The following is a 26,014-nucleotide window of genomic DNA, read 5'->3' as shown; positions in this document are numbered from 1 at the left end:
ATTCTTATCGATGTAAACACATCTTAACAAGATACCGATCAGTTGGTAGTATTGATTGTATGTAACTTGAAATACAAAAATTTAGCTTTGATTTATATTCTATAAGATATTTGAATAAAAAAACATTAAAATCAGAAAAAAAACCAAGAGATGTATCAATCGTGATTCCTTTGTGTTAAACAACACAAATGTAAATAAAGTTTGAAGATTCACTTGTTTATATTTGTGTTGTTACGCAAACTTTGTCTGCGCACAAGATATGTTGAAATTATCAAACGTCCTATAAATTTTACAGATACAAGTCCACAAAAAATTCATCCATTGAAATAATTACATCCACAAGCTCTGTATCTACATCAAAGACCTTGATCTGTCACATTTCAAAAAGACCTTACCTACATCCAAGGATCCACTCATTTTTATCAATAGATGTCTTGATATTTATTATTTGTAAAGTCTCGTCTAATCTAAAATTCATCTATTTTTTCTATACCAGTCAAAAAAAGTTATACTATTAAATAAACGCGTCTGTTCCACCAAACACATTGCAACATAGTCAATAATATTGAGACTAATTATTTTACGCACACCCTGTATGTAGTTTTTTGTATGAGCGAATCATACGACACGCACGCAACTATGTGTGAGAAGCGTATGTATAAATACTTCGATCATGATTTATTCAGTAAATCATGCACGCTGAGTTTTATCGCACCTCCAAACGGAAGCGCGTCCGACGGAAAGTAATCACCGTACATCGCAAACACTTGGATTGTGAATCCGGATATGACGGATGCCCGCCTACGATTTTTCAAGAAACAAAGCGAACAATCGTTTCAATCAAGGATCCGCCCGTGTTTTCTTTCACGTTCGAGAGCGCATTGACCCGGAGTCGCTTTCAAGCTTTACCGCAGTCGGATGAAGAAACCGGTATTGCCTCGGTGAGTCTCATTTTCGACACGGTTTCGAACATTGTTAGTTCGATATGTCAGAACACAGTGCCAGTTGCGACTGCCAAAAAAGGAGAAGAGAAACTATTATTACCTGGCAAGTCAGTGGCAACGGAATTTAATTGTGACTCAAAGACTCTGGTCGGAATGACATGAGTGAATTGACATCGATCGGTGTCGAACGTCGGTTAAACGTCATGTGCGGCGTAAAGTGTCAAATGTCGTCATTACATTGTCCGCGTTTTGTATCGCGTTCATGATGTTCATTCGTTCGTAAACGATTCGGCACTTTCAGCAAGAGCGCGTGCTTGTTTATATAGATATATATGTACACCCATACATGTGTACGACACGCACAGCGTGCCAAATCTCCCCTCCTTCTGATATGGATTCAGTAGTCTATAGGCGGAAATTCAAAAAGTACCCACCTTGTTCACCTTATTAAATGATGTTCGGTATTAAGCCTCGATGTTATCAGTATCATGCTGTCGTACTTGATGATTACTTCTCTCGTCAAGTGTGACGACAAATAATCACGCGGCTATATAACTAGTTAGTGAGGTAACTATAAAATAACAATAAAGAAAAAAAAAATAAACAATTTTCTATCTGTGTTGGCGAAACTAGATGCAAGGTAATATAATTAAAATATTATCTTTAATTATGTTTTTAAAATATTAGGTTTTAATTATATACGCAACTCATACGATGAGTATTGTAAAATAGATTTAATGTTTTTGTTTAAATAATATACACATATTTTTTTTATAAGTTACAAAAATGTATACTCTGTATTTTGTTGATTGCACGACTATGTTTTTATCTTCATGCGATTTTTTACTATCGTCACGACGAGATGTCTTCGTCAAGATTAGATCCTTATCTTTATTGTATCTCGAGAACTTCTTGATTATTACATAAAATATAAGTTTTCAAGTTTTCTAGTCGTCGGTATTATTTTCATTATTGCAGAGTGAAAAGAACGTTTTAAAACGATGGGTCAAAAAACTGAAGAAAGTAATACGTACAGCTATGACGAAAAGACTGAAAACAACGCACAACAAGATACAAGGTGCGGAATTATCTTATCAGGAATTTTTCTTATGAAAAAAAAAAAAAAAAAAAAAAAAAATACTTAATAAAATACTTTTAAATTAGTTTATAAGGATGTTATTTAAAATTAAAAATGTTATTTAAAATTAAAAAATTTGAGACTTTGAGAAACTCTTCGATAACTTCTTCCAATTCTTCCCTAGATCTTCAGAAGATGAGAGACAACAACAATCTATGTTACCAAAGACGGGAAGTGCAACAAGACAAGGTAAAGAATATATTCCAAGATCTGGGATGAAGAAGTACAATCCTGCTCTGAGTAATTTAATACCAGTACGATACCGAAATCAGTACGTATATTGCAAATTAAATTTTGTACTGAAATGAGAAGAGAGTTTTAACAGCGCATCTATTTAGGATATAAACAATAAACATTAATAAATGAGTAATAAATGAGTAATAAACGATGTAACAACGTTCCAAAATAACAACACAGTAAAATCTTACTCTCTTATAGGAATAAAGAAACATCACCATCAGATAATGCTGGATTATTTTCTTACGTGTACATAACATGGATGACCAAGTATTTATGGAAGGCTTATAAGAAAGGACTGACAATACAAGACTTGCCAAGCATTTCGATATACGAGAGTTGCGAATACAACGCACTCAGGTAATTCTCGTACCATTCTACGTATCCTGAGATTTTGCTCATAGCGCATACGAGCATGAATAATTTTATGTTTTTAGACTCGATGTACTTTGGCAACAGGAACTGACCAAAAACGGCCCTAATGCAGCCTCGTTTTCTATGGTCGCATGGAGATTCGTACGCACAAGAGTTTGTGTAGCGTGCTGTTTGTTAAGTTGTTCCCTTATTTTCGGATTTATAAGTCCAGTAAGATTCTTTCTTCTCCCCTCAGAACGCGACGATTGAATATTAAATGAATAAGACGTTTGAATTAAAAAAACAATATTGTTATTCAGACAATATTGATGAGGAAGATATTAGACCACGTGGAGTCTCCAGAAGAGAATTTCTGGGACGGCATGAAATGGGTTTTGTTACTGACACTGTGCGATTCCTTGCGCGCGTTCTTCTTCACGTGGACGTGGAACATGAACTACAAAACTGGATTACGGCTAAAAGCAGCTTGCACAGCTCTGTTATACAAGAAGATTATCAGACTGAACAACCTTGGCAATAAAAGTACAGGAGAAGTAAGTAATTTTTGTTTCGCGGCTTCAAAAATGTGAATTGACGAGCTCTTTTTCTCGATGTGTTACATTTTGCGATTTATCTTTTAGGTGATCAATTTATTCTGTAACGATAGTCAAAGGCTTTTCGACGTAATTATTTATGGACCGATGATTATTAGCGGACCAATAGTCATCAGTTGCGGTGTAGGTTACGTGTTGTGGTTTTTCGAACCTATTGCTATAGTAGGAATGATAGCTTTTATATCATTTTATCCGTGTCAGGTAAGATGACTCGTGTAGATCATCGTCACACACTTTGACAAAGAGCGCAGCGTTATTTTTTTCATTGTTTATGCAGTACCTCATTTCTCGCGCGGCCACTTACTTTCGTTCGAAAATCGTAACCATCACGGACGCTCGAGTACGGCTGATAAGCGAAATTCTTGAATGCATAAAATTGATCAAGATGTACTCTTGGGAGAGATATTTTGGCCGGAAACTTCTTGGTGGAAGCATAATCCAATATACATAATTACAACAACTTGTTTGTTAACAAATAAATAAATGGAAAATCATGTTTTTCAGATATTCGCAAGCAAGAGGAACGGTGGCTTCATAAGAACGCGTATTTTCAAAGCCTTAGCATTTCTCTGACACCAGCTGTACCTGTGATATCGGCGATCGTTACCTTTTTATCGCACGTTGCTTCAGGCAGCGGATTAACGGCTGCACAGGTAGAATAGAAAAAACACACGTTAATATATACTTCCCTTATTTTTTTCAAAATTCACAACAGTTTTGTAACAATTTTATAATTCTGATCTTGTCTGTGCTAGGAGAAATCAAATAATGTTTTGCAATTCAATAGATAAACAAATTCGATATGATGATAAAAACGCCTGTGAAACAGAGGCGCGCTTAAATTAGCGCTGTTTACACCTTATGTATGAATATTCGCAACCCTTATATATATGTATATGTATCGCGAGAGTTTTTTTCTTGAATTCTACAACAGTGTATGTTGCACTTAATCGATTATACATTACAGGCTTTCCCAATGACTACATTATACGGAAATTTGCTTAGACTGGCACTCACGTCTCTTAAGGATACTACGCGATATTTTATCAGCGCTCTCATAGCTCTTAGAAGATTTAAGGTTTCCAGTATTTTTTATTGATTTCTCACATACAGCTTTTCTTTAATTATAGTATAACGAATATTCGTACTTATTATTAGAAGAGTAGTATTAGTTTTAGAGATTATATATATATATAATGTAATTTTGCTTAAATTAACGTAGTTTTTTTTTTTTTACTAAAATCTTCTAATTTTTTTTACTAAAATCGTATTTAAACGTTTATGAAAGGAGAAACATTAGGGACGCTATTCTTGTAATAATATGTACTTTTAAACAAATGTGTATAAAGCACAAGCAAACGTGATGGGTGATCTCCTACCCCTGTGCATGCTTTATAAATATATAATATTCTGTTACATTCGAACAGGCTCTTAGTGACTACATGTATCTGGCGCAAACATATGTTTCACAGCGAGCTGCAAATATTGCTGGGCATACGAAGTTGCAACGATTTTTTTTTTAATTTGTTTTTTACGCTCTTGATGAGTGGCAATATGACGAGCGTAACAAGTTTCTTTAATTCTACATTGCCTTTCGTTTTCCAGGTTTTTCCCTTCGTATCGGTGCTCAATGCTCAAATTCGTACTTCTTTCATGTTTGTACAAGTGGCCTTAAGTAATATCACTGCAGTAAAGATAACTTTTGGCAGGATAAAGGTGTTTATCTTCGTCTTTACGAATATCTACTGGAACTGCGCGATCTATATGGCAGCATATAATTTTTTTTGCACATGTTTTCGAACACCTTGACACTGTTCCGATGTGACCGACTAACAATCAGCTCTCATTTTGCTAACACATATATTCGCTTGATAACATTACAATCCCACTTTGTCTCACATTAAAAGCTTGTCCAGCTTTGCTTGTGTGTCACATAACAATTATGTAAATAAGATTAGCATATATTTAATATTAATCTTAGAAAATTAATTCTCGTATATATGTGTTTTGTATTATTAAATAACGTTAAAATTTATACAGACACGCATATATTCCGTATCATTGCTTTTATTTATCTGTGAAATAAATTATAACGTCAATGCCATGTTCCAATAGTTGTACATACGATCGCTTTTAATTTCTCCTCGAAAATGGAACGAACGACAATAAGTTAACTACAACAAAAACGATATTTACAGGACGTGCTGCTGTTGGAAGAATGCAATTATCCAGCGTCGAAACCGATTGTGAGATCGCAAGCAGTTGCGATTGCTAATGGCACCTTCGTTTGTGATAGCATGAAGCTTCAAACGGATGCATCGGTCAGCAATAAAAAGAAGTAAATATTCGATTTATAATAACTTCTGTTCGTAGAGAGAGACGGTTATCTTCCGCTCTTAATTGTAGGAAAAAAATCGCAACGATCGCCGACAATCCGATGGAATTGGAAAGCTTGAGTCAACCGACGCAGGAAGCGAAATACGTCGAGGTACTCAGCGATATTCACTTTGGCGCGCCAAAAGGAAAACTCGTCGGTATCTGCGGCCATGTGGGCAGCGGTAAGTCCAGTTTGCTACTGGCAGCTTTGGGACAGTTGAGAATGACGAAGGGACAGATTCTGCGGGAAGGCACTTGCGCTTATGTCAGTCAACAAGCGTGGATCATAAATGGCACCGTCAAGGAGAACATCTTATTCGGCGAGAATTTCGATGCCAGACGTTATTACTACACGGTTACGATCTGCGATTTGAAGGACGATCTCAACATGCTGCCGGGAGGAGACGACACGGAGATCGGCGAAAGAGGAATCAATTTGTCGGGAGGGCAGAAGCAGAGAGTCGCACTTGCGCGAGCGTATTATGCTAATCGGTATGAGCACACGTTTGCAATTATTCTTTCAAACAAAAATTATCGGCGAAAGATGTGATAAATATTGCGATCTTACGTTCTAGAGACATTTACTTTCTTGACGATCCTTTGAGCGCCGTTGATGCGTACGTTGGTTCTTACATATTTGAGAATTTGATTCTCGAAGGTCTTAGAAACAAGTCCGTTCTCTTCGTGACGCACAATATTCAGGTGCTTACTTAATTGATATTTACGAGATATGTATTATTAATAATTTTGTAACACAGCGTATGTTACATTTGAAAACTGATGTGACAAATGTTACGCATTTGTTTATTGTATAGTTTTTAAAACGTTGCGATGAAATCTACATGATGAGTGAGGGCAGGATTGTGGAACATGGAACCCACGAGGATCTCATGCGACTCGACAGGGAATACGCGTCGATGGTGAAGAGCAGCATAATCGCGGCGGAGGAAAATACATCAGCGTATGTTTAACAAATATTATACAGATAATATTCTAATGTGCAAATGTTCGAAAAACACTTTAAGCTTCACTTCTTCACACGCAGTGAAAGATCCACGGAAGCAAGGCAGAATATCGTCAGCGCTTCCACGTCTCAAAACTCGAGACACATAGAAAATACTGAGAAGGAAAAATTGAACAAAGGTTTGAGGCGCGCGCTCATCTCAAGAAATCAACTTTCTAGAGAAATATAACTATTTGAGTTCTAATAGCTTTTTTCTTTGTTATTTAATTCAGGAGCAATTTTAACGGTAACGGAAAAAGCTGAAACCGGAGCTGTCAAGTTGCACACTTATCACACGTATGTACACGCCACTGGTGGTTATCTTATGGCGATTTTTGTCTTCCTGATGTTCTTCCTGAATGTGGGCAGTTCAGCCTTCAGTACCTGGTGGCTCGCTTTATGGATTAAAGCCGGCGGGGGTGTGAGTAGTATTTTATTTCATTATTGTTTTATATATTGGTGTGACAATATTTGTATGAATTAATTTTATACAAATTTTCAGAACGTCACTGTTCCCGGCAGCAATGATACGACATATTCGGACAATATAAACGCTAATCCTGATTTTTCATATTACAAAAATATATACGCCGCGTGTATCGCTGTCATACTGCTGACGAGCTTCCTTCGCGGCTTTGCCATCATGTTCGCAACGATAAGAGCCTCAACCGCGTTACACAACTCGTTTTTTCACAAAATCATTAATTCCCCTTTACAATTTTTCGAGACTACTCCGAGTGGCAGAATACAAAATATCTTCAGTCGAGATGTAGACGAAAGTGAGTTTTGCTTAATTTCAAACGATTTTCTACGACGAATTAATACTTGTTGGCTAATTTGCTTTCTGACTTTTTCAGTTGATAATTATTTACCCATATCGATAGAAAACATGGTGCAAAATATTTTTACTTGTAGTTTTGCTATTTTATTTATTTGCGCCGTCTTGCATTGGTTCATATTACCGTTATTCGTGTTTGGTGTGCTCTTTTTTATCGTTAGCAAATTTTTCAGGTAAGTATTATCATCTTACATGTGTATATATTGTTTACGTACGACAGAAGAAGGTGACAATTATCTGTTTTATTTTCGCAGGATAGGCATGAGGGATTTGAAGAGAATGGAGAATGTCTCGCGATCTCCCGTTGTAAGTTTCGTCACAACGACGATCCAAGGTTTGAACACAATTCACGCGTTTCAAAAAGAAAAGAATTTTCTATATAGGTGATTATTTGCTAATAAAAGACACATTAATAGAAAAAAAAAAAAAACTACAACAATTGAATCGCATTGTTTCTCTGACACAGATTCGAGGAGTTATTCAACACGAATAACTTGTGTCAGTATCTGTGCCAAGCCGCGATGAGATGGTCCTCGGTGAGACTGGACAGTTTGGTAATCGCCTCGTCCTGTATAATCGCGCTATTTGTAATCTGGTTTAAGAACGAAATATCGCCGGCTTTTGCCGGTCTGGCTATGGCATACGCCACCCAGATGACCGGCATCTTTCAGTACACCGTCAGACTGATGTCCGAGACGGAAATGCGCTTCATTAGCGTAGAAAGAATCAGTCACTATCTCAGAGTAAATATATACATTTCTGTGTAATTGAGGGTTTTGTAATATCTAAATAATAGTTGGTTCAGATAATATATTGCTTATTTTTATCTCAATTTTATTGCTCGCTTTTTATACAGACTTTGCGAAGAGAAGGTGCAAGCAAAACAGTTACCGTTAAACCAGACGATAATTGGCCTTCTCGCGGCAAAATAGAGTTCAAGGCCGTTCAATTGAGATACAGGGAAGAATTACCACTTGTGCTAGTTGATGTCTCGTTTAGTATAAAGGCTGGAGAAAAAATAGGTAACACATCTCGCCAATATATACAAACAATAATTCGATTGTACTTTCCCACGCAGAAGATCAATTTTATTTTAGGCATTGTGGGTCGCACAGGATCTGGTAAGAGCTCTTTGATCGTTGCTCTGTACCGATTAGTTGAGTTTTGCGAGGGTGTCATTGAAATCGACGATGTTGATATCTCGAAGATAGAATTAGATGTATTGAGAAATAGACTGTCGATTATTCCTCAGGATCCAATTTTGTTCAGCGGAACGATAAGGTGTATAAATTTTTCATCGGCAAGTTTTGTGTATAAAAGTTTTTTCTTTCTAATTGCATTATTTTGCAGATCAAATTTGGATCCCTTCAAACGGCATAATGACGGCGACATTTGGAGCGCTCTCGAAAAGACTCAAATGAAAGATAAGGTGTCCCTCATGCCGGGAAATCTGGACGCTTCCGTCGGTTTCGGCGGAAATAATATGAGCGTCGGCGAAAGACAGCTTCTTTGTCTAGCCAGAGCTTTATTACACAGCACTAAAGTAACACACTGATATATTTATAAATCTCTGAATGATTTTGTACATTTAAAACAGATTTCTCAGATTTTTTTTTCTCTCTCTCTCTCTCAGTGAAATTAAATGCTAACTAAAGTGTGTGTTATTTTAATTTTTAGGTGCTGATCTTAGACGAAGCGACAGCCGCGGTAGATCCGGAAACTGAGGCAACAGTACAAAACACTCTGCAAAATGTTTTTGTGGATTGCACAGTACTTACGATCGCTCATCGGTTGCAGACGGTTGTCACGTGCGACCGTATTCTCGTTATGAGCGATGGCAAAGTCGTCGAATTCGACGTGCCGTCCGTACTTCTCTCTCAACCGGATTCCGAGTTTTCGAAATTAATGACTGTCGCAGAAAAAAACGCGTAACACAATTAAGAGATCTGACTTGCGATTAAAGAGCGACAATTTATATTGAGCAATATATTGATAGAACAATGTAAGTTTATGAAAGTTAAAACAATTAAACTGACTCAGACTTCTGAATGTAAATCGAAACAAATATCATATTAATTGATATTAAAATTAGAATATCTATTAATATTGATATGTGATTAAAGATATTTTGTATAGAATAAAAAAGTGATGTAATTTTATACATTAATAAAAATATTTGCGCAAAAAGATTAAGAATTTACAGTCTACTGCTAGCTCGTTTAAAATTTTACAAATAAATGAAGAAACATCGTCCTTTCCACTCCCATGTTTTTACACGGTATTCAGTTTCTACGGAGAAGAACTGTAGCGTCAACATATGTGTTAACACTTGTTTTTGGAATATCTCCAATGATGCAAACTTAACTGTGTTAGAGATCTCGTTTAGAAAATCAACAAAAATGTTGAAGGCACGATATGATTCAGCAACAATATAAATCTCTGATTTCTAGAAATTCGCGGGCTTAGAAATAGTGAAATATTGATTTTCTTGAGAGGAGAAGAGCGCCCGACTGCTCATGCCCCGCTCGCTCAGACTTTCGGCCGTGCTGGACCGCTGGCGACACGGCCGAAACATGTTCGTCGCGACATCGCCAGCTTGTTATTACCTCTGAGATGTTTATTACACGTTGAGCTTTACCGTTGCTTTATACCGAGATGTAGTCTATAGGAATTGCCGTAAAGGCAGCATCCGTCGTTCCGTGAACAGCTAAAAGAAAGGTGAATCCATCCTCAACGATGCACAAAACAACATGTCGATCTTCGTAAATATCAAAAGGATTTGTTTACGAGCGGATTAAGTTTTTCTTTTGTTACCAGTCTCTTCATTGTGATGCAATATTTTGTATTGTTCCTTCGTATTGATAACTTGAGAAATGACATTTTTTTAATGTGCAATAGTGTATATATGATATGGATGTACAATTATTTTGGATTTTTCAAATGTTGCTCTGAGTTTTAAAAGTGTTATCATGAATTGTTATTATTGTACACTTAGATATATATATATATATATATATACAGACAGAGAGAGAGAGAAAACGTGTGTGTATGTATGTGTGTTTCAAAACCATTGAATATCCTTTGAATTACAGTGTTTAAAAATCCGGTTTCTCCAAGTGAAAAGATTTATCATCTCATTTGTTGTTATAATTTTTTCGCGCATTGCACAAATTGCAAGCTATCCAGAATAACTTTCTGTTTAAAAAAAAAAGTGAAGTTTCACCAAAATGAGTTAAAAACAATATGAATTTATTATTTACTTAACACAGTATTTAAAATTAAAATTTGTGTGCCCTTCCTCTTTTCAGTTTCTTAATAATCTCACAAATCTTGATGTCTTGGAGAATTTTTATTAAGACGTTAACTTCGCGCAAATGTGTCTCCAAAAAAAGAATTTCTTGTTAGAAAATATATATTTGATGTTGTTTCTGTGAACAATAAGATTTAGAAATTTGTATATTTAAGTTTTGTACGATAAAAAAGAAGTATTTTCTGATAAGATCTTTCATTCGTTACTTTTAGGCCTCACCATTGCGAACATAGTCCCTGTTATGATGTTGGGGCGGAAGCAGAGCCTCAAGGGGGAACCCGTCCTGGCCGATTACGGTCCGGAGGAGTCCCTCAATGAGAGCGCTGATATAGAGTGGGTCAACAAGGTAAGCACCCGGAGAGAGAAAGTTTACAATTTCGAAAAAGTTTTTCTTTACTTTTAGATCTTTTTCTGATATTACTTGTGTTTTGTATTGTATGATTTCAGTTATGGGTGAGGAGGTTGATGCGATGTTGTGCCCTAGTCTCGTTGGCTTCCGTTTGCTTGAACACCCCAAAAACTTTTGAGAGAGTACCGTTCTTCCGATATGTTACTTTCATTTGCGATCTGGTAGTCACATTTTTATTCACCGCCGAGATGATCGCCAAAATGTATATACGAGGAATATTACAGGTAAAATTTTTTTCTCTGTCTCTCCTTTCTCTCTATTATTATTTTATTATTAATTCTGGAGAAACTTATTAAGATTGATGTTCGATCTAAAATACAAAGAAAAAAAATTTACATTGCAGAGGGAGAAGTCTTACTTAAAGGACCATTGGTGTAAATTCGATGCGTTTATGGTGATCGTTCTCTGGCTGTCTGTGGTTCTGCAAATGTTCGAGATGTTGGGTTTTCTCATAAAGTTCAGTTACGCTTCGATCATACGGGCGCCACGACCGCTGATTATGATACGCTTTCTTCGAGTCTTCCTCAAATTTTCGATGCCAAAAGCCAGAATTAACCAAATTTTCAAGTGAGAAAATTTATTTCTGTCATCGTGATGTAGCGCGCTGGCATTCAAAAAGATTGTTCAAGCAACTTTATAAAATTATTTCTATTTTTTAGACGCTCGAGCCAGCAGATCTACAACGTAACGCTTTTTTTCCTGTTCTTTATGTCGCTCTACGGTCTTTTGGGTGTACAATTCTTCGGCGAGCTGAAAAATCACTGCGTGTTGAACGTGACAGAACCCAATTATGTCACGATCAACAGCTTGGCTATTCCCGACACGTTCTGTTCCACCGATTTGGAGTCCGGTTATCAGTGTCCCGAGAGAATGATCTGCATGAAGCTGGAGTTGTCCAAGTATATCATAGGCTTCAATGGATTTGACGAATTTGGTAGTTAATGTTAATAACTACGTTCCCCCGTCGTGATTCCCTTTGTGCGCCTTGAATTTGTGTTTTCCAACAGTTTGTCACACTTCCGATTGGATAATCCCAGTAAAAACTTTAGCAAAACTAATTTAAATAATTTAAAAATTTAGAGATGTTCATAAAACACACATTTCTTTACATCTTGCATCCTACAATTCATATCTTCACGTAATATAGCAGTTTATTGCTTTATTCGCGTTACGATTGTAGTAATAGTGCTATAGCTTTTGGAAGTATGAAACATTACAAATTGTTATTTTCTTTTCCACTGCAACTTGTGTCTAAAATTATGTAGTTTGATTAAAAAATTATTCTGTTTAGCCACAAGCATCTTCACCGTGTACCAAGCGGCCTCTCAGGAAGGATGGGTCGTCATCATGTATCGCGCGATCGACAGTCTGCCGGCGTGGCGTCCAATTTTGTACTTCAGCACGATGATATTCTTCCTGGCTTGGTTAGTGAAGAATGTTTTCATTGCCGTTATCACGGAGACTTTCAACGAAATCCGAGTGCAGTTCCAGCAAATGTGGGGTGTCAGGGGCCACATTAGTAACAGCTCAGCGTCGCAGGTCAGCTAGAACGTGATTCTTCACAAAGTATCTTTTTTTTTTTTTTAAGAAAAATTTGACGTTCTCATTCAACGTGCACTTTAACGTCCGATTAAATGTTTTTGTTATTACTTAGATATTGACCGGCGACGACAACGCTTGGAAATTAGTGCCGTTAGACGAGAATAAGCACGGAGGTCTAGCTTCTCCGATCTGTAACAATGTCCTCAGGTCGCCAGCCTTTCGCACGGTGGTGATGTGCGTGATTCTGGCAAACGGTATCACTACCGCGACCATGATCTTCAAACACGACGAGAAACCGAGGAACACATATTACAACAATTATTACTGGGCCGAGATCTTCTTCACGATATTGTTGGACCTAGAGACGCTCTTCAAGATATGGTGCCTGGGCTTCCGGAGTTACTTTAAGCATTCGATTCATAAATTCGAACTGCTGCTTGCCATTGGCACAACTGTGCACATTATTCCATTCTTCTATCTCTCTGGATTCACTTTCTTTCAGGTTTCTATCCTTTAACTGAATCTTTGTTTTTCGCGTTGCTTTCTCTTTACTATTGTGTTTTCTTTTCTGGGAATCTGTGCTTTTTATACGTATGCTGTTTGCACGCGTTAAAATCTCACTTGATTGATACTTCCGTAGTTCTCAAATAAAATTTGTGTGAACGTGTGGTGTCAAAAAACTTTTAATGTGATTTATTGTTTTTTTTTTTTTTTTTTTTTTTTTTTATGCATCATTATTGTTTTTTTTTTTTTTTTTTTTTTTTTTTTTTTAATAAAAAGGTTCTCAGGATAGTGCGGCTTCTTAAAGCGTCGCCGATGTTAGAAGACTTCGTTTACAAAATTTTCGCGCCCGGCAAGAAGCTCGGCAGCCTCATCATTTTTACCATGTGCCTGCTGGTAATATCCTCCAGCATATCCATGCAACTCTTCTGCTTTCTCTGTGACTTCACTAAATTCGAAACCTTTCCCGAAGTAAGTCGCTTTATATTTCAACAATTTTGATGTCGCGTGACATATCTTTATTTCGAGATTCAAAGCATAAATTTTCAGGCGTTCATGTCGATGTTTCAAATCCTCACGCAAGAAGCTTGGGTCGACGTCATGGACGAGACTATGTTGCGAACTCACGAGACGGTAGCGCCTCTGGTCGCAGTTTATTTTATTTTGTATCATCTCTTTGTCACATTGGTAATTATCGCGTATTGGCAAGTAATCGCTCCCTTCTTCAATATTAATCGAAGATCTTAAATTATTTCTTCAGATTGTGTTGAGTCTTTTCGTCGCGGTGATTCTTGACAATCTCGAGCTGGACGAAGACATCAAAAAGTTGAAACAGTTAAAATTTCGCGAACAAAGTGCCGAGATAAAAGAGAGTCTACCGTTCAGACTGAGGATCTTCGAGAAGTTTCCGGACAGTCCCCAAATGACGTGTCTTCACAAAGTGCCGTCGGATTTCAATCTACCAAAGGTAGAAATTTGTGAAGAAGTGATATATCGCTCCCTTGATTGATATTATTGTGATATTAACATCTCACTCTCAAATAATCTTTCCCAAGGTGCGCGAAAGCTTTATGCGACAATTCGTGCTCGAAGTGGAGGATGAAGAAAATGAAGGTGTTAAAAGAACTTACGAGACTTTCGATTCAAAAATAGTGTACAGAAAACAACGTCCGGTTAAAATCTTGAATAATCCGCCAAAAGTGAGGAGCGTCGTTACTAATCTGAAGAAAGCGGCTGTTATTTACATCATCAAGTAAATATAACTGGTCTTTTTTAAATTTTGTTTCTTGCGAATTAATCGATAATACATCTATATGTACGTGTTTCATAGCGATTCGAACAACCAGAGGCTTCTCTTGGGAGACTCCGCTATGATCCCGGTGCCGGGAAAAGGACTCTTAAAGCCACAGACTACTGTCAACAGCACCAAGCAGCTTCGTATCGATCCGAAAAAGTAAGAATAACAAACCAAAGAACAAATTAAAATATCTATCTACATTTTTTTTTTTTTTAAATTGTAAAAGTAGAATAATTTCACTTATTCTACGTTTCTTTTTATCTATTCACGGTTGACGTGACAAAAATAGATCGATCAGAAGGAGCGTGCGAAGTGGATCGATCAAACTCAAGCAGACGTACGAGCATCTTATGGAGAACGGCGACATAGGCGGGATAAACAGAGTCAGTTCGGCGCGCAGCAGGCCGCACGATTTAGATATCAAATTGCTGCAAGCTAAGAGACAACAGGCGGAAATGCGAAGGTAATCTAAATTACGCTCAAGTATTAGGGAAATTGCTGTATAAGTCTCTAACGTATTTTTTTTTTTTCTATCAGAAATCAACGCGAGGACGATTTGCGGGAGAACCATCCGTTCTTCGACACGCCGTTGTTCGCGGTACCCCGCGAGAGTAAATTCCGAAAATATTGTCAGCTGTTCGTCTACGCGAGATACGACGCGAGACTGAAGGATCCTTTAACGGGCAAGGAAAGGAAAGTGCAATACAAGAGTCTGCAGTAAGTGTCGCGTGATCAAGAAACAATTCTACCGTCGCAACATGTGATGAAGTGAGACAAAATTAAATTGAGCGAAACCCTCGCTGCTGTTTCAGCAATTTTCTCGGTTTAGTCACTTACCTCGACTGGGTGATGATATTCATCACGACACTGTCGTGCATCTCGATGATGTTCGAGACCCCACGATACCGCGTGATGGAAACACCGGCACTGCAAATCACCGAATACGGTTTTGTTATCTGCATGAGCATCGAATTAGCGCTCAAAATCCTGGCGGATGGTCTGTTCTTCACGCCGAAAGCCTACATCAAAGACGTCGCTTCCGTACTGGACGTCTTTATCTACATCGTGCGTATAAAAATGTGTATCGAATATCTTATTTAAATTTAATAAAATCGAAACACAATCTTTTCTAACGTGTATAAAAATGTTGGCAAGGTAAGTCTTGTGTTCTTGTGCTGGATGCCGAAGAGAGTACCGCCAAATTCTGGGGCGCAGCTGCTGATGATATTGCGATGCGTTCGACCATTGAGGATCTTTACTCTTGTGCCGCATATGAGAAAGGTCGTTTACGAACTTTGCAGAGGCTTCAAAGAAATCTTGTTGGTAAGTTACGATTTTCGGATTTCGGAAGCGATTCAATAATCGCTGATACAAATAACATAGACGAGAAATGTTTAAATTTTTAGGTATCAATATTGCTGATATTGTTGATGTTTGTGTTTGCGAATTACGGTATGCAATTGTACGGTGGTCGGTTAGCAAGGTGCAACGACCCCACGATTACAAAGCGCGAATACTGCGTCGGTGTGTTCATGAGAAGAGTGTTCGTGACGAAAATGAAGCTGCGTCCGGGAACAAACGAGAGTTATCCGTCCATATTGGTACCGCGTGTTTGGTGAGCGTAAATTTTCATTGATCTGAATTTCTTTCCGACTCGATCGGTTAATTTTTATTGCGAATATGTTTTCAGGGCTAATCCCAAAAGGTTTAACTTCGATAATATTGGCGACGCGATGATGGCTCTTTTTGAAGTGCTTTCTTTTAAGGGCTGGCTTGATATACGGGACGTTCTTATTAAAGCTCTTGGTCCTGTGAGTTTTTGTTTCTTCATGAAATATTTAAATATTATAAAAATATATGATCATAAAAATTCTATTTACACATTTGTACCTTATGTCTCTCATCATATCTTTTTCAGCTTCACGCAATTTACATACATATTTATATTTTCCTCGGTTGCATGATCGGCTTAACATTGTTCGTGGGTGTCGTGATTGCGAATTATTCTGAGAACAAAGGCACCGCTCTGCTCACGGTCGATCAAAGACGATGGTGAGATTTTGCATTTCGTTGAATTATAGAAAACGCTCTATTCAATCGCCGTTAAAATCATCAATCTTGTTTGAGATGCAGGTGTGACTTGAAAAAACGTCTGAAGATCGCCCAGCCGTTGCATTTACCACCCAGACCGGACGGCAAGAAGTTCCGGGCTTTCACTTACGACATCACGCAAAATATTTATTTCAAACGATTCATTGCCTTAATGGTGCTTACAGACAGTTCTCTGCTGTGCGTCTCTGTAAGTTGAACGAGAAAAAAAAAAACATCCCGTATGTAATGTTACTCCCGTATTGCATTTGGAGACTGTTATCTTGAACAAGTTGTTTTTCTTCCTTGCTGCCCCCTATCATTAGATTGCAACAGACACAAGTGTATTTGCTCATGTTTAACCTACGATTTTCTCCTCCCTTCTGTTTCCCTTGCTCGTCTCAAGTGGAGAATCGAGGAGAAACATACGACAACACTGGCCACAATTTCCATAGTTTTGACATTGGTCTTCCTTGTGGAAGTAATCATGAAAAACATCGCTTTTACACCACGCGGCTATTGGCAGTCCAGAAGAAACAGATACGACTTGCTCGTAACAGTCGTGGGCGTTATCTGGATCTTCATATACTGCACGATGAAGGTACATACGTCGAAGCCCCCTCTGATCGATTGCACTTTCCCTCCGTCCGTTCCGCCACGTTGTTTGCCCCATGGTGTCATTATTCACCGTGTTGCTTTCAGAACGATCTGTCCTACGTGATCGGATTTATGGTTGTGATCCTCAGGTTCTTCACCATCACTGGCAAACACACCACCCTCAAGATGCTAATGTTGACGGTCGGTGTGTCCGTCTGCAAAAGCTTCTTCATCATATTCGGCATGTTTCTCCTTGTCTTCTTTTACGCGTTAGCCGGCACCATAATCTTCGGCACTGTCAAGTATGGAGAAGGCATAGGAAGGTGAGGGAAAGTGCGATATTTTTGATATATTTGCAAATTTGAAATTTTTAATACACTTTTAGCAAAATTATACGCATATCTATAGAAATAACTGACTTTAATGTGTGTAACATTAATATGTATATAAAACACTATCTCTCTTCTTGCAATACATCATTAGGCGTGCGAACTTCGAGTCGCCAGTTACCGGCATAGCGATGCTTTTTCGCATAGTAACGGGAGAGGATTGGAACAAAATAATGCACGATTGCATGGTACAACCACCGTATTGCACACCGGCGAACAATTACTGGGAAACGGACTGCGGCAATTTTCACGCCGCTCTAATTTATTTTTGTACCTTCTACGTCATCATCACGTATATCGTCTTAAATCTTTTAGTCGGTACGATACTTTGTTTCTTTGTTTTCTTTTTACCTTTTCTTGTCTTCTTGTCTCAAATTTGATGTCAATGATAAAATGATAACTTTTTCACAGCTATTATCATGGAGAACTTCTCCTTATTTTATTCAAATGAAGAGGACGCGTTATTATCGTACGCTGACATAAGGAATTTTCAGAACACGTGGAACGTCGTTGATAACCATCAGAAAGGTGTCATACCAGTGAAACGGGTATATATATATATATGTATATATATACGTACATATATAGTTTTACTTCGAAATAAAAACCAACATTCTCGCAGAAATGATGTAATAATCCGCGAGAAACACGAATAATAACATTGGCGCGTTTTCAGGTAAAGTTTATATTGCGGTTGTTGAAAGGCAGATTAGCGATCGATCTGCAAAAGGATCGCCTGCTCTTCAAGTACATGTGTTACGAGCTGGAACGACTGCACAATGGCGAAGACGTCACTTTTCACGATGTTATCAAGTAAGTTTCGTGAAATAGATCGGTAATAAACATAAACGTTATTGCGAATTATCAAAACTTTTCTAAATTAAAGAATTTCTTAGTATGCTATCGTACCGTTCGGTGGAAATAAGAAAAGCGCTACAACTTGAGGAACTGCTTGCGCGGCAGGAGTTCGAGTACATAATCGAAGAGGAAGTGGCAAAACAAACTATCAGAACTTGGTTGCAAGGCTGTTTAAAAAAGATACGAGCGGTAAGCACAAATTTGACATTGTGCACATTTTAATCGTTGTTGTGTTACAAACAACATGTAATTCTTATTTCTTTTTCTTTTCTTCTGCAGAAGCAGCAAAACAGTCTTATAGCCGGGCTTCGCGCTACGAACAACGCATCCGCGGCGCCTCAGGATCAGGAGAAGAGCAAGGAGGAGAAAAGCAAAGAAGTCAGCGTTGACCGTGAAGAAGAGATCGAGACGAAAGTACGTTTTTTTTTTTTTTATCCTTGCATCTTATTTGCTTTTCTGCAATTTAAAGGTAGCAGTTTTTATATATATGATAATTTGTCTTTTGACAATTATCAGGATGTTGAAGTCATAAAACATAGAGCCAAGAAGCCGGTAGTGCTTCCTAGATCGGACAGTATAGGAAGTGCTTCGGGAAGAAAGTATCTGGCCCCGACGTTGTCCGATCCCGCATCTGTTCGATCCGAGAAGGACAAGATCGCGGTGGCGAAGAAGAGAAACAACAGACCGCCAAGTAAGGGATCAAACGCGATCGACATACATTGCTGTATCGATGTACACTTTGCGGTATATATAAATTATACATGTTTCTCTCATTGCTCTCTTAATTTTCTTTTCAGCGATGGTGAAAAATAATTTGTCCCATCTGACGGAAAATATCGAACAAATTAAACAGCAGAGGGAGGTGATAAACAATAAAACGACCGCGCCTAAAGTTTCCAGCGTTATGCTGGAGGTACGTGAATGGTGGAAGGAACAGTTAGCTTACAGCAGCGAATCCAGCGAGGACGAAGTATGAACTTTGTTGTGAGAAAAAAGAAAAAAATCCCGTGTGAAACGAAATTATACGGAGAGCTAAACGATTCTTAATAATCGCAGCGGGATTGTGAAGTGAGGATTCCTACTTTTTAGCATCAGAGTAAGAAACGAATTTTCTTAGCCTAAGGAACTTTGCGCCCCCTATAGTAGGGAGAGAGTTTTCGAAGAAGAGAGAGAGTGGTATGTGCCTCATAATTTTAATTGCTCGCCTGAGCTCGTGAAACTTCAACGTGTTGAGCTTCGCCGCCATATATTATATAATTCGTCATTTTTATCTCGCCGAGAGCTACGTTGATATTTTGCTACGCCGAAATTGATTGAGAATGCGTGATACACGCACTTGTGCGCATCCGCGCACAGTGTGCGCAGAACGCGAGCTGAACACACCAACGTTTCAATTTTTTTTTCGTTTAGAAACAAAAAAAAAACAAAAAAAAAACCCAACACACACACACACGTTATTCGCGAAGCTCATCGCGTTTGAAGAATCGATTTTCTATCGAAAAAGAAAGAATTATAAAATCATCGAAATCATCGAAACAAAACACAAAAAACACTCACGACATTTCGTATATATCATATCGGAACGTCACTGCCGTCGACTAGTCATTAGAAAAACTCGCCCGTACGAACAAAAAAAAAAAAAAAAAAAAGAAAAAAAAGAAAAAAAACCGCTTCAAATTCAGACATCAAATTTGTTCAGGAATTTCGATGTGTTATTGGTAGAGAATTTTCTGTGCATCGCAATGGCGTGTATTGTCATACTCATTCATCGTCGTGATTCGAAGCTTTGGAATGGTTTGAAAACGACCATTTGTTAAAGCAATACTTCGAGTGTAGCTGTAATTGTAGTGAATTTTGTACAATACGAAATTATAACAAATCTAAATCATCGCGCGAGTGATAGGTTAATCAGTGGTGTTGTTAAGAGAAACTGAGTACAATTAGCGCAGGACGCGATTCGTCGTAGATTTTTCGAGGAGGGCCTGATTCTGTGTGTGTAAAACAAACAAACAAAAAAAAAAACCAAAAAAAATAAACAAAAAAAAAATAAAAAAGAGAGAGATATATATATTAGGTCGCGCAGATCGTCGATTCTTTTCTTCTTACAACAAGAATACGTCCTACGGGCCCGTATTGTGTAGATCTACGTAAATTGATTTGATATACTGACAGTTGTAAAATTTTAAAACGCGCGATGATGTTACATTACCTCTGTTATAACTAGCAGTGACGCTGTAACGAGTGTCACTTTAGAGAGAGAAAGAAAGAGAGAAAGAGAGAGAGAGAGAGAGAGAGAGAGAGAGAGAGAGAGAGANAGAGAGAAAGAGAGAGAGAGAGAGAGAGAGAGAGAGAGAGAGAGAGAGAAAGAGAGAGAGAGAGAAAGAGAGAGAGAGAGAGAGAAACAGAGACGGTTGTACAGTCGAGAAAGTTAGTTAGACAAGATTGTAAACTTATTTTAAAATGAGATTGTGTCAACTATTGTGTATGTTGAACATACAAAAGACAAAAGAAACATTTATATGACTGCCGTAAATTTTTGTAATAAGGCGACGTGTGCGAGTACGTTGAATAAATTCTTAAAACAAGCCTTTAGCGGAAAAAAAAAAAAAAAAAAACAACGTGATTGATGTTAGCGCAATAGTAACGCATAACGCACACGCACAATGGATCGGATATGTTAAAACATGTACATATATTTACACAGATGCGGAAAGCGGATTTAGTGTTGTGAGCTGTATTACGTTTACATCACTGTAATGAATGGTGATGATTGTTGCTAGTTTATGTGCCAATGTGTTGTCTTATGGAGTATAGGGCAAATAAATGCTGTTAGATATCATTATTCGTAAAAAAATCACGTAGTTTATTTACTAACTGAACTGATTTAGTTAAGGTTGATGTATCGCGACCGTCTTCGATTTTATGACGTTTCAGAAGCGACGAAGAATCAAAGTTTTGCGCACTTTTTCTGAAAATAAAAAAGCACTTTTTTTTTTATAAACACACGTGGAATCGACAGAGCTCGTAAAATTATACCACACACGCTTTTCTTTTAACACGAAACCGCGTGTGACACGCTGCAAAAGCTTCATATTTTTCGATTCGATTTTACCGATCTGGTTTTTTGTGTTAAATCAAAAGAAAACCCTACGGTGTATATTTTTATACAAATGCACTCTAATAGTCTAATACGTTTGTATTTTACAGAAATGTGTACTTTTTAAATAAAGTGCGCGAAACTTTGGCGATGTTGGGGTCTCATTCTGACGTCACAAAATCGAAGATAGCCGCGAGATATCGCGAGGAACCTTAAATGCAAACACGATTTGCGCATAGAAAAATATGTATATATTTTTTTTTAAGTGTTGCATGCAACTGCGTGCATGTACAAATCAGATATTATCGTACTGAATTACACCTGAAGATCATTTGTTGCAGCTACATATAAAATCGTGAATCGTTCGTTGGTGTTAAAAAATATGAGGAGCGATCTCGGAAGTCTCATCTTCGCGATCCAACCAATAAGTTAATATTAAAAAAAAAAAAAAAAAATGGTAATCATCTTTAATTGTATAAAATTATAACGTACTGCGTATGGAGAAATATTTTATATCAGAAAAATATTATCGTCCGCGGCCATGATTTGGTTTGCGTCCGTCATAGCGTTGATAGCGGCGTCAATCTCGTTCGACGTGAAATTCAGAGCGCGCTCTGTGTTCAAATAATCGGTAACTTCTCTCAACGGAATCATTTGAATTCGTCTGTCTTGGAACAACTTATTTAACGATGATTTGAAAATTGCAAGTCTGTAATCAGAATTAAAATAAGGGATGAGTTTTTTTTTTTTTTTTTTTTTTTTTTTTTTTTTTTTTTTTTTTTTTTTTAAATTATTAGATAATATGAAAGACATATTTCAAGTATTTAAGACGCAAAGAGTTACACGTGCCGCTTTTATTTGTGACAAAGAGTTAGTTTTTAAGATTGTCTCTTTTTTTTTTTTTTTTTTTGGAATTGTTTTTACCTGTCCTCTGTGATAGTGGGTTTTTCCGGAACAGACGTTTGCGCACTCTCGGTCTCCATGGGGCTCGGCGACGTAGATTTCTGTGTGGTGGTAGATTTTTGTGAACGCGCCCTAGTTATCCGCGTCGCCACTTCGATGTGGTCGTCATCGCTGTCGTACTCGTACGGATCATCAGTATTTCTCGTAGTCTTCTTGCGTTTCGTTTGTCTGCTCTCTTCGACCTCATCCTCAGATACGTTGCTATCGTGACGTCGTCGTTTCCTCTTGTCCTTTTCGAGCACACGTTTGAAATAGGCGTACTGCACCAGCTCTATCGCGGCATGTGCGTCCTCACTTTCCACGTACTTTGAAAGTCGTGCCTTCGCATGCGCTGTCGCCAATCGAATCAGCGTCTCCAAAGTTCTCGCGGTCACCGGTTGAGTCTGTGAATTGTACGGAAACACTTGCGATCACGCATGGGCTTTGTTTTCGCGTAATCGTAAAAAACACAATACCACTTACTCTCGCAACGTCGGACTCTACTATGTCTTCCGAGCGAAGTTTCGAGTATTCTTCCGCGATAACGGAGCTGGCCTCTTCCGTGAGTCTTGGCTTCATGCATCGAGCGATGTGAATGTACTTTCTCATAAACTGTACGGTCAAAATCTGATCGCTGAGAGAAGAATTCGAAAAATCACATTTAATATAAAAATCATATACGTTTAATGTTGTTTAAACTATGAAGTCAAAGTTCGCAGCGAAGTTAAGTTAAAAAAGCACGTAATGCGTATAAGAATTAAATTTAACATACTTTTTGGAACGCGTTTGTCCGTGCAGAAGCGGATCATATTTCTGATAAATTTGATTCTGCGCCTCTTCATTGGCCGCGTCATCCGTATTCTTCGTCGTTAACATGTCCAACTTCGAACCCAAGCTCAAAGCCTCGCCGTCCTGTTCCGAAGGATTTCTGTACCGATGCATTCTCACGACGTGATCGCTGATTACGTGATCCTGATCCGAATCTTGTACGTCCAGCATAACGAAGAGCAGATCGAAACGCGATAGTAGAGAATCTTGCAGGCCAATATTTTCCATAGGCGTTTTGTATTGATCATACTAAAAAAAAAAAAAAAAATATATATATATATATATATATAAGTAAACCTAGCTTGTCGGAAAAACATTTAACTTTTTCGATTTCTCATTGCAAAACATCAAAAATAATTCCAACTATAGCTTCGGGAAGATCGGAAACTTACTCTTCCATATACGGGATTCGCAGCTGCTAATACCGAGCAACGCGCGTTCAGGCTGGCGTGAATACCCGCTTTGGCGATTGTGATTCTACCTTGTTCCATCACCTCGTGTATCGCCGTTCTATCAATATCCGACATCTTGTCGAATTCGTCTATGCAGATAACGCCGCGATCTGCCAAGACCATCGCGCCTGCTTCTAATCTGCGTTCACCGGTTTCCTGATCGACCGTAACTGCCGCCGTCAGACCGACACCGGAAGATCCTCTTCCGGTGGTTGAAATTGCACGTGGAGCAGTACACAACACGTAACGCAATAACTGCGATTTTGCAACCGACGGATCGCCAATAAGCAACATATTTATATCTCTACAACGTAAAGAGAGAAATGTTCTCGTTAGTACGCGCCAGGGGACAATCGTTAATAAATAGTTCGTGAGAGATTCGGTAAAATCTTACCCTCGCAATCTCGTACCATTTGGCAAGACCTTCTCCACTCCACCCAAGAGCAGACACAGAATCGCCTTCTTTATGTACTCATGACCGTGTATAGACGGAGCGAGAGACTTAGCGAGGAGTTCAAAAATATTTTTACAAGGATTGTGTTTTGCCAATTTCTTGCACATCGCTACGTCCTCGTGAGAGATCATAAGATTTTTGTCCTGGTCCAGCTCCATTATATTGTTGGCGATGAGGACAGTCCTTTGTAAGAATTTTTATAGCAAATTTTTAAAAGAAAACAAACAATTAAATTGGAGAACAATTCTAAATTGCTAATACCTAAAAGTTCCAGTTGTATATCCACCGTGTTTTCCTGGAAGACATCGATAATTTCCGACAATCTGCACTCGATCCCCAGGCTTGCACATATCTACCAAATCATTGTCGCAGATTACATCCACGCTTCGTGGCAACTGACCGGCCGGAGCTTTCTCTGGCATCTCCTGTATAGTAAGTGTCTGATGGTCTTTGTAAGTCGACAAACCAAATTCCGTTTCTAAAGCGTTACCTTGTTCATCCTGTAATATAAGAGTAAATTTTTCAAAAATCTTCATATATATATAGTTAAAAAATGTAAAAATTATATATATATATATATATTATAATTACAGTAGTTGGATAAATAGCAGAATGAGGAAAAGCTTCCAAGGAAGTTAAATCTGAATACGCTCTCTCCAAGACTGTTTTAGTTACATCGCAATAATGGACACTTCTCACAACTTTTGGTCGTACGTGTGAACCTGCAATAGATATTATTTATTTTTATTGATCTATAAAAATTTAAAAAAAAATATATATATATATTCTCGACAAATGATTTAAATAAAGCTATTAAACATAATTAGACGCATATAAAAAGTAATTCTTAAAAATTCCAAATTAAAACAATTTGATATTTTTCTTTAAATACTTGCATTTTGTAACAATTCCTTCCATACACACCAAGTTACCCAAATAACGAGAGGTGAGTGTTCTTGATGTAACATGCTTATTTCCAAAGCTTCCTTCAAAAGCAACAAAGAACTCTTTTTGTTGTTTTGCAAAATCGATATCTACATTTGAGACATATTGATACAAAGCATTTTGAAACGCCAGTTGTTCCACAAAGGAATTATTAAGCAAACTGTAACATAATTGTAATATAATTGTTATATGTATCTTCAAACTTTTATGCACAAAATTTGTGTTATACCTGTTAAGCAGTAAAAAGATATAATTGTTACCTTGCGGTACGATTGGGATTTTTCCTTCTCAAGTCATTGACATTAACAACCAATCTATATTTATTTTCCTGAATCATGTTTTTAACAGCTGTGGCATATATGCCCTGATCCTCCTGCGTAATTAAATCATTAAACCACAATATTACAATACACAGTTATAAAGACAAATAAATATATTGTAAACACAACAATTTAACCGTTCTTAACACTAAAGATGGATCACTAAATTACCTACCGCATCATCCAAGAAATCGATGTATTCGCGTGTTATTAGTTGTAAATGCTGATCAATCTCCGTATCCATTTTTATGTTGTAAAATTATTTGCTGTATGCCACACGATCATATACAAGTACTCAACAAAGCTTTAAACGACACATACAAACCGAACAAATTCTGTCATTTGAGCGGGAAAGAAATCATATGACCAACAGTTACATAGAAAAAGACACTAGCACTTTAGTTGATAATTGAGGTATCACTTCAAAAAGTAGAATCAGAGAAAAGACTGAGAGCGGCCAAGCCTATAAGAGAATAAGTAA

At 37.7% G+C, this 26,014-nt stretch overlaps 3 protein-coding genes across 8 annotated transcripts; 2 read left to right on the top strand and 1 right to left on the bottom strand.

The window, feature by feature from the left end:
- Positions 1-280: 280 nt before the first annotated feature.
- On the top strand, positions 281-9,644 carry LOC109857751 (multidrug resistance-associated protein 5-like). Of its 5 annotated transcripts, none has more exons than XM_020434387.1 (25): positions 281-941; positions 1,923-2,022; positions 2,207-2,353; positions 2,521-2,679; positions 2,757-2,904; positions 2,994-3,227; positions 3,315-3,488; positions 3,565-3,712; positions 3,792-3,940; positions 4,255-4,365; positions 4,893-5,003; positions 5,486-5,625; positions 5,694-6,155; positions 6,239-6,365; positions 6,479-6,624; positions 6,709-6,806; positions 6,900-7,087; positions 7,169-7,445; positions 7,524-7,677; positions 7,759-7,887; positions 7,971-8,247; positions 8,361-8,526; positions 8,602-8,785; positions 8,855-9,047; positions 9,182-9,644. In XM_020434387.1, the coding sequence occupies exons 2-25, from the start codon at positions 1,946-1,948 to the stop codon at positions 9,434-9,436; spliced, it is 4,254 nt and encodes a 1,417-aa protein (XP_020289976.1). In that variant the 5' UTR covers positions 281-941; positions 1,923-1,945; the 3' UTR covers positions 9,437-9,644. The 5 variants fall into 5 exon arrangements, with proteins under 5 accessions (XP_020289976.1, XP_020289982.1, XP_020289981.1 ...); XM_020434391.1 differs by lacking the exon at positions 281-941 and adding an exon at positions 950-1,511; XM_020434388.1 differs by lacking the exon at positions 281-941 and adding an exon at positions 950-1,584.
- Positions 9,645-10,057: 413 nt separating this feature from the next.
- Positions 10,058-20,124, top strand: LOC109857748 (sodium leak channel non-selective protein). Of its 2 annotated transcripts, XM_020434383.1 has the most exons (29): positions 10,058-10,222; positions 11,027-11,160; positions 11,262-11,447; positions 11,567-11,790; positions 11,883-12,157; positions 12,515-12,762; positions 12,878-13,267; positions 13,546-13,737; positions 13,816-13,953; positions 14,027-14,233; positions 14,322-14,518; positions 14,597-14,719; positions 14,853-15,026; positions 15,101-15,280; positions 15,376-15,628; positions 15,719-15,886; positions 15,970-16,178; positions 16,254-16,374; positions 16,482-16,615; positions 16,697-16,862; positions 17,058-17,252; positions 17,354-17,571; positions 17,732-17,955; positions 18,049-18,185; positions 18,314-18,450; positions 18,534-18,684; positions 18,775-18,909; positions 19,012-19,186; positions 19,293-20,124. In XM_020434383.1, exons 2-29 carry the CDS (start codon positions 11,056-11,058, stop codon positions 19,469-19,471), a joined length of 5,241 nt encoding a protein of 1,746 aa, XP_020289972.1. In that variant the 5' UTR covers positions 10,058-10,222; positions 11,027-11,055; the 3' UTR covers positions 19,472-20,124. The 2 variants fall into 2 exon arrangements, with proteins under 2 accessions (XP_020289972.1, XP_020289973.1); XM_020434384.1 differs by lacking the exons at positions 18,314-18,450; positions 18,534-18,684; positions 18,775-18,909; positions 19,012-19,186; positions 19,293-20,124 and having other exon boundaries at positions 17,398-17,571; positions 18,049-18,176.
- A 1,250-nt stretch (positions 20,125-21,374) lies between these two features.
- LOC109857749 (DNA replication licensing factor Mcm3) lies at positions 21,375-25,925 on the bottom strand. Its single transcript, XM_020434385.1, has 11 exons — positions 25,709-25,925; positions 25,474-25,586; positions 25,165-25,373; positions 24,860-24,990; positions 24,530-24,768; positions 24,209-24,451; positions 23,755-24,118; positions 23,307-23,611; positions 23,018-23,168; positions 22,517-22,938; positions 21,375-22,301 (listed from the first exon to the last, which is right to left on the bottom strand). The coding sequence occupies exons 1-11, from the start codon at positions 25,775-25,777 to the stop codon at positions 22,103-22,105; spliced, it is 2,445 nt and encodes an 814-aa protein (XP_020289974.1). The 5' UTR covers positions 25,778-25,925; the 3' UTR covers positions 21,375-22,102.
- Between the last annotated feature and the right edge of the window lie 89 nt (positions 25,926-26,014).

Source organism: Pseudomyrmex gracilis, unplaced genomic scaffold (assembly GCF_002006095.1).
Source record: "Pseudomyrmex gracilis isolate BER0280 unplaced genomic scaffold, ASM200609v1 scaffold_170, whole genome shotgun sequence".
Classification (NCBI taxonomy): domain Eukaryota; kingdom Metazoa; phylum Arthropoda; class Insecta; order Hymenoptera; family Formicidae; genus Pseudomyrmex; species Pseudomyrmex gracilis.
This window is presented reverse-complemented; position numbering and strand designations above follow the sequence as displayed.